General features: G+C 39.2%; 1 protein-coding gene across 1 annotated transcript in view; it reads right to left on the minus strand.

Annotated features, from left to right (window-relative positions):
• Positions 1-228: 228 nt before the first annotated feature.
• The window catches only part of RORB (RAR related orphan receptor B), a 128,588-nt gene continuing 112,772 nt past the window's right edge, over positions 229-16,044 (minus strand). The window contains exons 5-10 of the mRNA XM_066569351.1: positions 10,191-10,312; positions 8,790-8,922; positions 6,518-6,625; positions 5,294-5,404; positions 1,165-1,277; positions 229-678 (exon numbers count right to left, since the gene is read on the minus strand). Of these exons, the coding sequence (XP_066425448.1) occupies positions 523-678; positions 1,165-1,277; positions 5,294-5,404; positions 6,518-6,625; positions 8,790-8,922; positions 10,191-10,312 (743 nt within the window). The 3' untranslated portion in view covers positions 229-522. The remainder of the gene's footprint in view (positions 679-1,164; positions 1,278-5,293; positions 5,405-6,517; positions 6,626-8,789; positions 8,923-10,190; positions 10,313-16,044) is intronic.

Here is a 16,044-nt window from a genome sequence, read left to right on the forward strand (position 1 = left end):
GTGTGTGTCTTCCATATATGCACCATAATTTCCAAGACAGCTACAGATTTCCACATGCATTAAACTATCTAAAAACATAGAACTAGGCAGTCTAATAAGTGGAATTTTCTTAAATTATATTTTAACAATAAACAGCAAGAGTAATACTGCAAAGTACTGCTCTATTATCATGTATATCTACAATAAAATTCTAGGAACAGTTATCTCCCAAAACATCCCCCAATAAAAGTAAATTAAAAAAAAAAGGTAACACCCAGTGTCCTATATTTGTATATTCATTGTCAGTTCAAAAATGAAAAATAAAAAACAAAACGAAAAGTAAACAAAAGAGAAAAAAGACATCCCCACTCAGAGTTGCATATTTACATTCTTCAAACTGTAGCGGTGAAAAATAATTCTATTAAGTGCAGGACATTCCTAGTGTTGCAGTAGTGACATTTTTAATAATTTCTTCATGAAAACATTTCTCTTTGTCTTACTAGTGATGCATTCCATGACTACGTGAAAATTCTATTATCCCCTTCACTTGCAGCCAGTGGTTGAGTCTGGATTGAAAAGCTCCTTGTATAATGGAGGAAACAGTGTGTTCACTATGTCTGGATGAGATTGCTTAAATACCTGCAGTTTCTCTCCATGCAAGTTGCAAAGTGCAGTAATTGTTGGTATCTTGGCTATTAACTGTAAGACATTGAAGCAAAAAAAAAAAAAAGGAAGAAGGTGGAAGCATATTTTATATAAATTACACTTTCCAAAATGAACTATGTTAGCTTCTTGCTGAGTAACTGAAAGCGATACTCTAAGCTCCATCAAAACCCACCCACAGGACTAGACATTGTTCTTACTGTAAGAGCCTGTAACAGCAGAAACAGCTGCCCCCAAAGTTTTAGCCAAGGGCCAAAAATGCATCTGACATGGAACAGCCTCAAGGAGCACATTTTTAAGGCAGTCACATTCTTTATAGGGTATGAATTAAAATTACTGTTATATTGAACAAAAAATGGAGTAAGAGGCAACAGGGACAAGAGTCAGACAAGCCTCTACACATGGCAAGAACACAGTGCATTTCTTTTAGCTTACATTAATGTGGCAATACACACAGAACTGGCTGCAGAAAGAGAAGAGTCATGCTTGAGGACTGCTTGGTATTTTGTTTAAAGAACTTACCTTTGTCAATGTCTCCTCATCGAGATGGTTCTTCTGAATAACATGTTGAAGTGCAAAGTAAATCTTTTCCTGAAGCTTCTGGACCTTCCTTGGCTCTATTAACCAGGCTCGATCTGCGAAAAAGGAAAATAAAAGTTAAAGAATGCACAGTTGTGGGGCATGCTCATGGTGCATACAGGGTACTGTGCTGGCAAGTATCCACAGGAATGATAAATCTCACAGGGAAGGACTGCATTGCATGGTTTCGGAGGCAAACTGTCTTAACCCATTAAAGGGTTACCTGAGCACTTAATTAACCCATACAAAACATACAGGAACACAGTGTTGGCTCTGCATTTATTTGTTTAAAACACGATGCTAGGCATCAAGATGGGAACAATGGCTCAACATTTTATTATTCTCTGTTGGTACAATCAGTGTTCTAATATCATACTGGCTAGGTGATAAACATGTCCCGTTATCTCAGTGTCTTAATACATAAATAATAAACTTACTGATCAAAACAGTTCTTTGAAAATAAGATAATTATTCAAACATTATTATATCTCATTATTTATTAGACTAATATTTTGAGAAAAATATATTCTAAATAAAAATAAAAGGCTTTCTTCATGAGAATTTTTTCAATAATTCAAAAGAATTGCAAAGTGCAAGTTTCTCATTATTTAAAAATGTTCTCTTAAACAACACAAAATGCAAGATAATCTGGAAGAATAACAGCTACACAGTTGTTTTAAAACCTATATGGCTGCTACTGGACTCAAATCCCACTTGCAGGAGGTTGTCCTTACAATCTGTATTTTCAAAAGTCATAAGTTCTGGAGAAAGCACACAGAAAGGGAAGTAGCAGACCCCAAGACAGCCCAAACCCATTAATGCAGTGTACTTGCAGCACCACTGAACCTTCTGTTTTCCCACACTGCAAACTATTTTTTTCTCCCTCAATCCAGACCAATTCTTGGGTATAGATTTTAGCTTTCATATGGGAAATGGGAAAACTTCTTTTATCACAGGCATGAATCTTCATGTACAAATTGAACAATTCAGGAAAAACCCCTTTCACTTTTCTTTCATCCATTCCCCATCATTAAAATAAGTCACACAAATGAATTAATTTAACCACTTCAATGAACACACATGCCACACAGGCTGGAACCGAGTGACATTTTATCACAGCAGTAGCACAGCTCTGCCATTTGTCTGACTGTCTCTGGGGAGAGGTGTATTAAAAGAGTTGGTTGTCAAGTATTGTGAAAAGGAAACAAATCAAACCTCAGCTACTTAACAGATGATCAGGAAAAGAAAACAGTATTTTGTAAACGTTAGAGAACTGTGTTCCCTGAAGGTAAGCCAAGGGATCCTGTGCCATCAATGGCCATGGAAACAGAATTAGCTGAGAACACATGCACTTTCTACACAATAAGCACACAGTAATGTTTAGACTTCAGAGGTTAGGTGCTAAACTTTATGCTACTGCAAAACCTGGTCTTTAAATAATGTTAAATTAATGCCTATTGTGGCAGACTGGAGCTAGAAACATTTACCATACAGACCAATCCCTAAAGGTTTACCTTTCTTCACTAGCATAAGGTTAAAAATAGACTGAGGTGGTTGAAGGACAAGTTCATCACTCACCTGTCATGAAGCATGCTGTATATTACACAAGAGTTCTTAAATTCATGACAAGAACTAGGTAAAAATTTTTAACAGATGCTTTTAACAGATCCAAAATGTGGTTTCTACCCCCTGAACACCATCTGTAAATTTGGCTGGAATTTCAGAGGTAACTCTAGCTATATCACAGAAGTGCAAGAAAAAGTGAATAGATCAGTGACCACCTTTAAAGGACACAAGAAGCAGTGATTCAATAGTGTACTTTTCCTCTTGGGTTTTGAACTTCTCCATCTTCAAAAAGTATGCTGTCCACTAGGCTAGAGAACAGTGTAGGAAAGAAGTTGAGAGACAGCTCAGAAACAGACAAGATCTGCTTTTGCCAAAAGGAAGATGGGAAGAAGAAAAATGCCAAGTCAAAGTCTCAGGAGACGGATTGGCACAGGGGAGCAGCCATGTTCCTGTCTTACCATGTGCTTCTTTTGTATGTTTGAAGGTGGAGATGCCTCTGCAGCCTTTACTGGATTTGTACAACATTTCAGCTTTTGAAATCACAAGTCAATCTAGAGAATCACCTTCAAGCAGTGTGGTTATGCTCATTGCGAAATGGAAAATCCGGATTTCTGCTCTGAATTAGATGGATGAGACACTGGTCTTTGCAATCTTTGCAAGACTACTGATGGATGGTACTCATGGACACCCTTCTCAGTTGCCCTTACCCCCAGTGGACTACTCTGGTTTCTGTAAGGGGCCTAAACACTGAGATGAAGGCTGCAAGAATCACCTTTCAGGTGGCGACTTTTGCAGAAAAGAAACCTGAATATGAGTACTTCCTATACGGAATCTTTGTACGCTTGTATTAGTCAATGAAAGGACTGGTGCAGGGACTTCTGTGAAGCAGTGCTTTATTTTTAAATTTTTTAATTTGTTCCCATGATGAGACTCTTTATTGTGAGGGAACCAGACCTTCAAGTGTGGAAGGAAATATTTCTTTTTCTATTGTTTACTGTTATTGGTTTGGTAGGAAAATAAATGGCACATTTCAGTATCAGTTCATTCTGGACTATTTTCTCTGTCTTCTCACCTCAAATGTAGCAGCCCAGCTGAAACAGGAGTTTTTTAGGCAATCAAGGATTACAGGTTTTTTATGGAAAAAAGATTGCTTTCACTCATGCACTTGTTCCTGCAGCCCATAATTTCCTTCTTGCTCTGTCTTAGGACTAGTTATGCATGCTCACACACTACAGTCTGCATGCACCAAACACTTTTGGTCCTTTTAATTTTTTTTTTTTTTTTAGCTAAAGCAATAGGAGACGTTGCATGTATTCTCTGGCTTGCAAACTAAAGGGATGTATGCAGACCTGCAGAAATTAATCAGAATTTTGATTCCACATAATTTTTCCAGCAGCTAGCACCCTCTGCCACCCACCCATCTTTGTTCTTTTCAGACTGAGAGAGGAATGATGGGCAGAGACATTGCTGATCCAGAGAAAGTCAGGACATCTGGGGGGTGGTGCAGAGGCAGCTCTCATGCCTGCACCCAGCTGGGACACCTTTGAGGTGGAAATCGTCAATGTTTGGAGGGTTGTAGGTCCAATATTTTGGCGTAACCCCATGAAGAGTCACTGGCTCAACTATTTCACTTCTGAGCAGACAGTGTCAAGAACTGCTCCAAGTGAAAAAAAAAGTATAGTCCTTTCAGTAGGTGTTGTTAACAATGAGAATGAATGTGTTGACACCATCTGTGATAGCCTAATTCTGACTAACATAACCTCAAACACAGATGTGCAAAAGTGCAAGGTGACCTAGAAGAAGTCTTCAGTGGAAAATGTTTGAAATATCATGGTGTGGTTTTTATTGTAAGGCAATTTAAGAGATTAGCCTCAGATGAAAATGTGTATCTACATTCCCTGAGGCATATTTAAAAATCCCACACTAAACTGTGAGCTTGTATACTAGATCCACCTTCTGAGCCAACTTAAATCACAAAACAGACTTCCTCTGTGGTCAGCCAGCCATCACTCCCTCAAATGCATACTTGCCTATGTAGAGTTATGATATATGAAAAAGAGCATGTTGCACTTCTAATCACTACCTCTCACCTGGAACTAAGTTCAGACAGGACTGATCACCAATTTTTACTGTTTGCATTCTCATTCCCAAGAAAAAAGCCCATCATAGTTATGGACTATATAACCTACTCAGGGTGGTGAATTTTTGCTCCCTGAAAAAGCTAAGAGAAATACGTACCTCTTGAGTAACATGCTTCTTTTGACATGGCCTGGAGGAAGGTCAGCCTGCATTTCTTGTCTGCACAATCCTGCTCCATGTTTGTTACACTTAGGATCTACCTCAAGTATATGTAATTCCTGATGGTATATTTGGGTAATTCAGGCATTCTTCCACTGCTTAATACATTGCTTAACATTATTTGATGCAGCTTAAACTGCTATTTAAGTATGTAGAAACAGAGGTGGATAAAGAGCAAAAAAAATCAGTGTTTGGAATGAAAAATTACCTGGTGATATCAGAACAGCAGATGAAAACAAGGCAATCTCCTCCTCAGTCAGCTGTAAGGAACATAAATTCTTTGCAAAGTCAAATGCTTCATTTACCAGATCATCAGAACCTGCAGACCAAAGAGAACAAAACCAATGCTAGAAGTCAGCTCTTTAACCTCCAGGGATTGTTTGGGTGTCAGAAAAAGTTGTTCCTGAATTTCTGTACTGCTAAAGCAAGTGCTTTTTATTAACTACTGAAATTCCACCGAACCTGAAAATGGCACTAAAGCGTACATTGAAGCAAAAAAAAAACAACCAAGAATTAGGATTAAGTACAAAAATTGCACAGACATCTAAGGAGAGAGTACTCTTTTCCCTTGATCTGAGGAAAGAATTGGTATTTCTAAACAGGTATTAAACCTAAACAGGAGGAAAGACCAGCCCTAAATAACGTTCATATATAATTTTACTAATAAACAGTACAAATGTTTATGAAAATTTGCAAAAGCATCATAAAGATAAAAATAAATCAACCAATAAACATTCATAAATGCTTTAAACTTGTAAAGTAGTATGTTTATGATACACACTAAGAAAAAAATTTATATGATAAATATATGCATCTGAAGGCAGTATTTCTCTTTGAGTTTGGTCCTGTATCAATTTCTGATAGTATCAGTCTGATGGATGCACAAAACACAAACATTTCACTATTAACATTTCACTATTAACATTTCAGGTAGCACTAAATATCATGTTGAGAAACCAAATATTTTTTTCAGTACATGAATCTAAATGAGCTTACTTAAAAGTTTTAGGCAAAACAGTATTTTCAGCAAGTTGAACCAGTTCATTATTTTAGTCTCCTCATTGCTGGGGCTAAAATTGCCTTCTGCAGGACACAATTATTGGGAGGGATTTGATACATCAAACATAACTGAACAGTGAAGATAAACAGCTTGGCTCCTGCCATAAACTCACGACTCATCAAAACTTCAGAAGGCAAAAAAAAACAAACCAAAGAAACCCTTGCTGTGCTCTTTTATTAGAGAAAAACACCTATCATTGCTAGTAGCAAATGGAGTCACCTTCTTTTTCTTTTTCTCTTCCAACCTAGGCATTTGGAGACTTGGGGATTCAACATTTACTGGAGATTTCCACTGTGGATCACAATTCTCATAAAGACAAATTTCTTGCTATATGACTCATTGCAATTGGTTGAAAAAAGAAGAGCAACATACCCAAAGCTTTAAACATTTGCATCCCTCCATACTTTCCTTCAAACAGAACAGTATTGTTAAGTGGGTTGAAGGCACGGCACATTCTCACCAAAACCACTTCCAAGCAGCCTAGCAGACAGAAAAAAGAGCAAAGGTACCAGGTATTATTGCCTACCAGAGCACAGGAAATCTCAAGAAGATATTTATGAAGTCATCAGTCATTAAAAACACCAGAAGGGACAGGCACTCTTTGAAGACATCTAGATTATACATCTATGATGGTGACAAAAAGTATTTCTCTCTGCTTTGTATATAGAAAGGGGTCATTTCTGGTCCAGTCTAACCACCTTTTCTATAGGTTGACTTTTTCACCTTTTGCAGAAAATTAGCAGCCTGGACTGAATCTGAATTTAGATCTTGGGCAAATAATTTCAGTTTGAAATACTTTATCCTGAAAATTAGGCATTTATTGGAACTTCTTTTTAATAATTAAACTTTTTTTTTTTTTAATAACAAAAAGCAGCTTTGGTCAAGGCATATAAAAATCCCAGCTTATTTTGGCTGGAGAGGGAGAACATCACAAAGCATTTTTAGAAAGAATGTACAAGTTAAAGTGCTGCCAAGAGCACCCCTAAATAGGTTTTACTTCTTGTTTGTCTTTCTTTTTCTTTTTTATTGGTTGTTGACTAGAGAGAGAAACACTTTTTTCTCTTCTAATTTCCAACTGCAAAAATAGGCAGTTGGAAAAGTGGAAGGAAGAATTTTAAGATCCTTTAACTATATACAGATCTCCTGTAAGATGAGCCCTGAATCTGAGGACTCTTCTGCAGACATGCTTTTGAGAGAAAAGTCCTCATTTTCTAACTCCTGGTCAGCATTAACAGCAGAAGAGAAAATAAAACTTCATATATTTTTATATGCTATAGCTTAGCAATGTTTTCCAACAGTAGAGTAAGATAAATCCTTTCCTGAAGGTGCAGTTGTGTGGTTAGCTTTGCCAGTCAAATGAAATTTCATTTGACTGGCAAAGCTAACCACAGGGGGCACAGTGGTATCTGCAGAATTTTCAAAATTAGTACAAGATTAAAAAAAAATAGTTTTTGTGCTATAACTCCCGTTTTCTAGGAGGTTGCCTGTGTGTTCCCTGTGTCTCTGTATCACTTCCCTTTGCAGCTGTGTCCATCATCAGAGCCCAGTCTCTCACCAAGACACAGTCATGGTGCTTGTAATGCCAGGGTTGTGGGTTTGATTTCCCTGTGGGCCACTTAAGAGTGGCTGGATTCTATGTTCCTTGTTGGGTCCCTTCCACCTTAGAATAGTCTGTGATTCTGGTTTTGCCACTGAGGTTAGCTCATTTGGTTGGAGTATGGTGTTAATAACACCAGGGTTGTGGATTTGATCTCTGTTTGGGCTATTCACAGAAAATCTGGCCTCAATGTTCCCTTACAACTCAGAATAGTCAGTGATTTCTGTGTATGGAGTGCTGAATCACACAGGCTTTCAGCCTTAGTGAAGAGATCTCTCTTCAAACAGAAGCACTTCTTAAGTTTTAACAAGCTGCCTCATAAGCATCCTAGCTTTTACACATGGACAGATCAGGAAACTGATATGACAGGGTAAATGTAGTTAATTACCAGTCATGGTTCTTGTGGCTCACTTAGTCATGCCATTTTGTCCTTCTGGGCTTGGCAGTGTTACTGCACAGTCACGATAAATCTTGTCAGGATTCTTTTGGAGGACAGAAATTACTGAGTCCCTTGATATGAAAGGAAAGCCCTTTTCCCCTTGCCTTTATGCACACACATGCAAACCTGGCATGCAGAGAGAGTATGGCTGGAGCACACTGCTGTAATCTGCTCTCATTTATTCTGAAACCAACTGGCACCAGCAGGAATTTTCCCTCCTGTGCACTGGCTGTAGTACATTTCTGTAGTCTCATTAAAAAGATTAAAGATGACCACAGAGGCAGACCCCAGTGAGCTTGCCTTCGTTTCGTTAATGACAAGTGGGCATTTTACAGGGTGGCAGATCACTGATTCAACCAGCTCAATTTTCAGGCTCCTTCCACCACATGTCATGTTGAAGACTGCAGTTTTTGCAATGGTTTTGTGTGTGTGTGTCTGTGTGTTGTGTCTGTGTGTCTGTGTGTGTGTGTGTACTTAATAACCACAACTGACTGTAGAGGGAAGATCATACGGCAGTAACATTATTAAGGTGGAAAAATACAGCAAGGTTAATGCATTTCTAGGGTGCTGGGTGCTAAACTAGTCTCAAGCCTCTGGTGTTTACCCACCTGACTTAAGAAGGAGAATTTGGTCATTCTGGCAGAGCTCCATGAAGCCTGTTATGCGCTTTGCAAACTCCACCACATACTGGATAGCATGGGTGATCTGAATGGCACACTGCTGCCACAGAGCTTCTCTCGTCTTCCAGGAAAACACACACAGAAAAGCAAAGTGGTGAGCAAGCGGGTACATCAGTGCATCAAGTAATTCAGGTGGCCTTGCAGACAGCAGCACTCCCCACACTCCACCCCATACCCAGGCAGAGCTAGCAGCCCCTCTTCTTGTCTAGGTAGCCAACACTTATCATTAGAAGGCTGTTTTCACAAGCCATTGCCCCATTGCCATTACTCATCTGAACTCTGGCATTGCCTCCTCAAAGGAGCAGAATGCAGTGCACACCGTTAAGATGTGGTTCTAATGTTGGCTTTTGTGCAGGACAGACAAATAGTGGCACAAAAAATGTACACATTCCACAGCACTCTTAGGCAAGAAGTGGTGCAATGCTATTAATTTATTCAACAGACTATTTTTCCTAGTTAGAAACTTAAAATATATAATTGAAGTATCTGAACACAGATTACAAAAAAATTTGGAGTTCCTGATAATCATTTTCCTTGCACATACATGTGTGTAAATATAAATGGATGTTCTTGGTTTCATGCCACAGCTCTGCAAACTGTGGTGTGTTTTTATTACTGCAAATACTGCATAGCCTCTCAGATTTCAGAGAACAAGCTGGAGTCTCTCCTGTGTCTTACATGACCAGCTAATGTGCCAACTGAAGTTTGACTGCAGACCCCTCACCAATGAAGCCAGTGCAAGAGGCACAGAGGTTTCTGCTGACTCTACTACATCTGGGGACGTGATGGGGAAAATAGACTGAACTTGACCTGAGAATTGCAGGAATAGAAAAAAATGTAGTGTAATGAGATCATTTTTCTACCCAATATTAAAAAGCTTCAATTTAAGGAGTACTTTCAGCTTGTTATTATCTACTGTTGTAAGTGACAGGTGTTTGTAATTCACTTAAAAAACAGATGTGTTTTCAAAATTACAAGGAATTGAAGTTTATGTTGGCTAATTTTCTTAAAATCCTTACAACAGAGGATCCAATAATAATCACATTGAAGTTAACAGAATTTGTGCATGAGGTTTAGATCTGTAACAACAAGCACAGAAAACTGGATTCTATGACCATATCTAAGCTTTAACATTACAAAGAGCCCAATATGCTGGAAAGCTGCTGCTTCTTTTTATGAAGTGTCACTGCTTTGCTCTCAGTAACCAGTTCCCCAAAGATAGTGAAAAGTGTATTTTGACCTGTACAAAACTCATCAGTGTAGTCTTGCCAAATAAATTACTCTGTTAACAATTTCAAGCAGAAGATAACGCATATTACAGGGTTGTACCTTGCTCTGGTAAATCTTTATTTCTTCATATGTGTGGGTCTGCCACGCTAGCTGATGTAATTCCTCCATTGTATATTGACATGTCTCCAAATGAGACTTAATGATATTCTGTGCAATTCGATCTGTGAAAAAGAGAATAAAAATAGCTTGCATGAAACAGTGAACAGTGATCTGCAACAGCAAAATGTTGAAAACAATGAAGGTGTTGGAAAATGCACTTTAAGAAAATTAATCTTTTCTTTTCAATGCTACCTTTCTCATTTGTTTTTAATTTGGAAGTTGATTATTGCAAAATGTTTCAGTATTCAACCCAAAGCCAAATAGTCTTGATAAACAGTGGATCTGTAGATGAAAATAACAATGACTTTTGTGAAACTATACAGAATCCTCATTCTGGAAGTGATTTAATATGTTTAAATAAATTTCACTTGGAGACCCTGTTTACCCAATTGCTTTTGTCTGCCCCAAACCTATGCAGTAACTGGTGGACTCTTCTAGCCTGGAGAAGAGAAGAAACACTGCTGTTGATTACCAACCCAGCAGGTTACCCCTTCAGGCTTTAGGCCACAACCTCTGCATGAAGGCAGTATCTCCCCTCCTGCTGTGTGTAGGTGTTTGCTTTCTTTCCTCATAGTCCATTTCTTTCTAGTTTTACTAAAAGAACTAATCTGCTGAACTCAGTGGTCAGCATGTTTGAGAGCTGCCAGGTCTCTCAAATTGACTGACAGCTTGAACTTGCCATGAACATTTGCATTACATTGAACACTGTGTGACTCACTAAAGAAGAGTAAACAGATCTCTTTTTTCTCAAGTTAATTTTAAGCAGGATCATTTTCTGATTGAATTTGATGAGCAAGAACATGGTTTTAGCAAGGGATAAAAGCTAAAACTAGTATCCTGGGGTCTAGAAGGAAAGATGGAGGACATAAATCTCACACACAGCACTAAGCTACCTTAAAGCTGTCCTGAAATTGCAGCCTTAGAAACTACTTCACAACATGGAATGCAGGATACAAGCAGAAAGGAAAGCATTCAATGTTGCCCTGGAAACCCACTGAAACTATGAGTAAACTTCTTAGACAAGTATCTTAAAGCAAACCTTTGCCCTTAAAGCCACTTGAGTGGATTAAAAAAATTCACAAAAGCTTCCAGCAAGAATTCATTAGCATTAGGAGTTGAAATGTTGTGATAAAACATGTTACTGAAAACTGATGATTTCCTATTTTGCAACTTTGGGTCCTACACATCTAATGAAACTCATTGCTTCAGCCTGGAAACTTTACTTAAGCCAAACAAAGGAACAAAGTTGAAGCCACAGAAGTAAGCTGAAGCACTTGCAGTAGAACCAGCATTGCACAGAAAACATTTGTCAAAAAAGAGAAAAGGACATTGAAAATGCATTAGCCAAACCTGAGCATGGGAAATAGAAAGACCTAGGTATACCATTGCTCACTTGTTCAGATCCTCAACAGTTTGCGTAGAGTGTAGGGATCTGGAGTCTGGAGTTCCAAAATAAATCTGCTTCTTTGGCCTGAACTGACTGAACTTAGAAACACCAGCAAGAAGTGAAGCTGAAAAAAGAATGCAGAAGTGCATGTCCCTGTAAAAACTGCTAGAGGAGAGCTATTTGAAGGACAGATGCCTGTCCTACTCACAGTTAATAAACTGAGACTCAGTAGAAAGGTGCTGAAGATAAAATGTTGTAGGTTTGCATAGGAAAAATAAAACCTGCTTAATTGAATTTGTGCAGGTGTCCTTTTACAGGTCAACACTATCTTTAGGATTCCTAATGGAAGACTTGACTCCAGCCTATAGATAACTAAGGATGCATATTAACAGAGTGATCTACCCACTGTTCTTTTATAGAAGGTTAGATGGAAGTCTTAACCTTTGAGGTGTTGCATTTTATAATAAAAAGGTATTGCATTTTATAATAAAAATCTTGAACATAAATGGGCATCTCTCTTACAATAAATGTCTCACATAATTCCATATTACTGCGTAGACAGATTTCTAATCAGATAAAGTGACCTGATGTCAACATTCTGAAAACAAGACCTTTTGATTTCACTGACTTCAAAATATATTCCATTAACAGTTCTACATGGCTGCAAAGCTCCTCAGCTTCCCTCCTCTTCCTAGCATTTATGTATTTACCTGAGGAATGAAGAGCTGAGAAGCTCTGCAGAGCTTTCTAGGGATGGCATCCTGTGTTTTACCCCACGCATCTTTTCCTTACACACTTATGCTCATGCTGAGCTGACATTAAAACCCATTTAGATGTGCAAAGGCCTGGGGCAATCGCAGCAAGCAGCAGCTCTGACTGCTGACATCCAAAGAGGAATCAGGTGCAAGACAGACTTGAAACCCTTGTGCCACAGGCTAGGCGAGGCTGAGTGTGTGACGGAAAGGGTACACGGGGTCTCTGAGGAGAAGGGAACTGCTCATTCAGCAGAGGAGGCTGCTTGCTTGCACTCCCTGCTGGAGTCCCTGGAAGGAGCTTTATGCAAATATAGCCTACAGCTGGTTGGCAGAGCTGACATGATGTAAAAAGTAAAAGAAGTATACACCTGTCTTGGCTTCTCAGATGGTCCAGGAACAGAAGATCCAACACAGGCAGAACAAAGAATGTCACTCTTAAAGAGTTCCACAGAACATAGCATTTGTTTTTGACCCTGACATTTTCAGATTTTAGCATCTTTTTGCTAATCCACTCCAACTTTTTGAAGTTGGAGTCAGTGCACATCTTGGCAAATCCCAAGGAGAATGGCATTCCTAAACCACTGGCAACAATATAAATGACATCTGATGTAAACATGTCCTATCGCAGGTACAGTGCTGTACCCAAAAGATATGAATTTCTGGGAGACCTGGCAGCTCTGAAATAAGCTGACCACCAAGTTCAACGGGTTAGTTCTCTAATAGAATCAGAAAAAATGGACAATGGGGAAAACAAGAGAATATCTACACACAACAGGAAGAGAGATACTGTCCTGATGCAGAGGTCCAAAGCCTGTGGAGGTACCCAGCAGGGGTTATAATCTAATAAATAGCTGTGTTCTCCAGGCTAGAGGAGTCCACTGCAATTACTTCACATATCAAGTCTTGACTTTCAGTAGATTTTGTTTTCAAAAATCTTGGGCCATAGATTTCAAGGGTCCCCTATCACTGGGTAACTGCATGTACACAACTAGAAATCCTGTTTGGATGAACTCCAGGAACTATAAAAGACAACTCTGTTCTTGTGACTTCAATGTGAGCTGCATTTCTACTTGAAATATGGTCAGCTCCCATTTTACATAAGTTACAGCAGGTTTGCTATATGAAAGGGAAAGCAAAAGAGATTATTCTGGCCACACGGGTGTGAGAATCAAAGTCTGCAACATCTTATTTTCTAAGGACCAACTGCTCCAACTATTGAGTGAAAATTAGTATTTCTAATGAAAAGAATCCCTGAGCCAGGATGACAGTACACCACCAGCCTGCAAATGGCAGGATTTGTAAAGCTTATCTATCTGCCACATAGGTAAACACAAATGTAGACGAGGTGCTTTACTCCTCCCCTTTTGCCCAGATACTGGGTTTATTACATTAGAGCTAAATCTCCTATCTGGATCACTTGATACATAAAAATCACAGCATTTCCGAGCAGATTTACTCTGTCTGGGAAGCACGGTCCACAGAAAATAATGTTCCTAGTATCCAAACTCTGGTATACACTGGGATGGGAAGCATTTGTATTAGGCAGCTTCATTCTATATTTTAGGTTTTCTTAGTATTGGTAGCTTAACATTTTTTCTTGAAAAGCAAACAATTTTTCTAAAAATGCTCTGCTTCATTGAAAAAAAATCTAGAAAGAAGTATTTGCTTCCAGAGAGATAAACCAGAAACAACATACTCAATCAAGGAAATTGTCAATAATTGTAACCAACAGTTGCAAAAAACAGAAACACTCAAACAAAATACATCATGGGGTGTCCACTTACATTTCCATTACTGTCCTGCACGTCTCTGACTGACTTTCTATTATGGCCCACTATTCTAGCTGTACAGCCTCATCTGTTCTTAGAGGACAAGGAAATCCAGATGTTTTTTTTGGCATGGCTGGAGAGCAGACACCTGAGAGGTCAGGCTGGTCCCCAATCCATGCAGCACAGGGCATGCTGCCCTTCCTGTAGCAGGGCCTGGTGAGGCCTTGAGAGGTGCCAGACCAATGGGTGGATTATTTAATTGGAATTTACAATGCAGCAGTTAAAAATATAGAAAAGTTCAATGTATAGTAGGAGATGTTCAGAAAAAACTGAAAATTGTACATCATGAAGCTGAAGAGGACCACGAGAGATCCATGCTGTTTCAGGAAAAGAAATGGTTTTTACATTTGTCCTAGCCTACCTAAAACAGAAGACAGAATCAAGAGACTTGATTCTGTGAGGATTGCCCAGTGAAGTAAGCTATGCAGAGAAGTTAGTGCAACAAACTTGGATGCCTTCAGATGCATCAAATATCACCTGCCCCTCCCCAGTGCCCTTCTGTCCCTGGTGTTGGGGTGGGTAACATCCCTGGTCCCTGGTCAGGGTGGGTAACAGGCACCACGTGAGTGCACAAGGGACCACTCTGCTCAGTGTCACTGGTCATCAGCCATCGCCTTCGCGGCTGAACATGGGACTGGGCTGTGGCTTCCTCCTTTCCCTAAAGCTGTCCGTCTCCTTTGCCTACTGAGTAGTCACTTCTCCAAAACTTGTAGGAGCTCAAGTGTCTGAGACTGCTGCTTCACTTCAGTGGTGCTGCAGAGTAACTAAAGAATCATTGCACAGCCCTGACAGAAGGACTGGGGAGACAGAAAGACTGCAAAAGCCCTATTTCATCAACAACAGGCCAAAAGCATATGCTTCAAGAGAAGAACAACAGCACATAGACTTGGGCCTTTCTGTTTCCAGTTTTGGTTGCTCTGGCAGGCTTCCCCCTGCCCCAGCCCCCTCCTTTTTCTTTTTCTCCTGCTGTAGTTTCCTATTTTAGATTTCAGGAGTTACCTCTCAAAAGGCACTTTTCAAAGACTACCAATTGCTCAAACATTATTGGTAGAGTAGGAATTGCTTAAATACAAGTACACACAGAAAACTGAACACTGCAACCTAGACAGCAATCAAAATCGGCATACCACAGACCCACAGGGATCTACCATCAGCTGATAAATCAGTATTGCCTTTTTCAGGCACTTTCTTGCAATATTCAGAGATCTCCAACTAAAATAGTGAAGAAAAAATCCAACTTGAGGTCAAGTACAATGCTGGTGGGGACGGATGTAATCCATGGAGTGCACACAACATTCACCAGTTGTGAATTTGGCCTGCTAAGTGGAACTTATCTACAGCAGCATTTGTTTCCTACAGGCTCCTTAGTTCTTTCATTTGTGTCTCTTTTCTCAGGAGGCCTTCTAGTTTTTCTCAGTGTTCCCTTCTTTTGCACAGGGAACTGAAAAACTTTGAAGTTTGCCTTCTAAAACACTGATAATCTTCTTCAATTAAAATGAATAATGCATCTTTAATTTGCCACTTACCCGTAGGATCCAGTTGGGTAGCTAAGAGCTTATCTCAGCTATATCCTAAGTTGAGCTCTTGTAGGGATCCACTTTGAATTAATGCTGCAGTAACATCACAGCTTTGGCTGGCTGCTGTAAGCATACATAACAAAACTCCAGCCAGGCACTCTAAATATAATCTCTGTTCTAGGACCTAAAAACTTGCCAAGATAGCATTGGATCAACACTTTTTTGTATGCTAATTCAAGGATATTATGACTACAAAATGAAAATTTTTGAAAACTGAATCATTGAATTCAGATTATTCCTAAATTC

Source organism: Molothrus aeneus, chromosome Z, assembly GCF_037042795.1.
Source record: "Molothrus aeneus isolate 106 chromosome Z, BPBGC_Maene_1.0, whole genome shotgun sequence".
NCBI classification, from domain to species: domain Eukaryota; kingdom Metazoa; phylum Chordata; class Aves; order Passeriformes; family Icteridae; genus Molothrus; species Molothrus aeneus.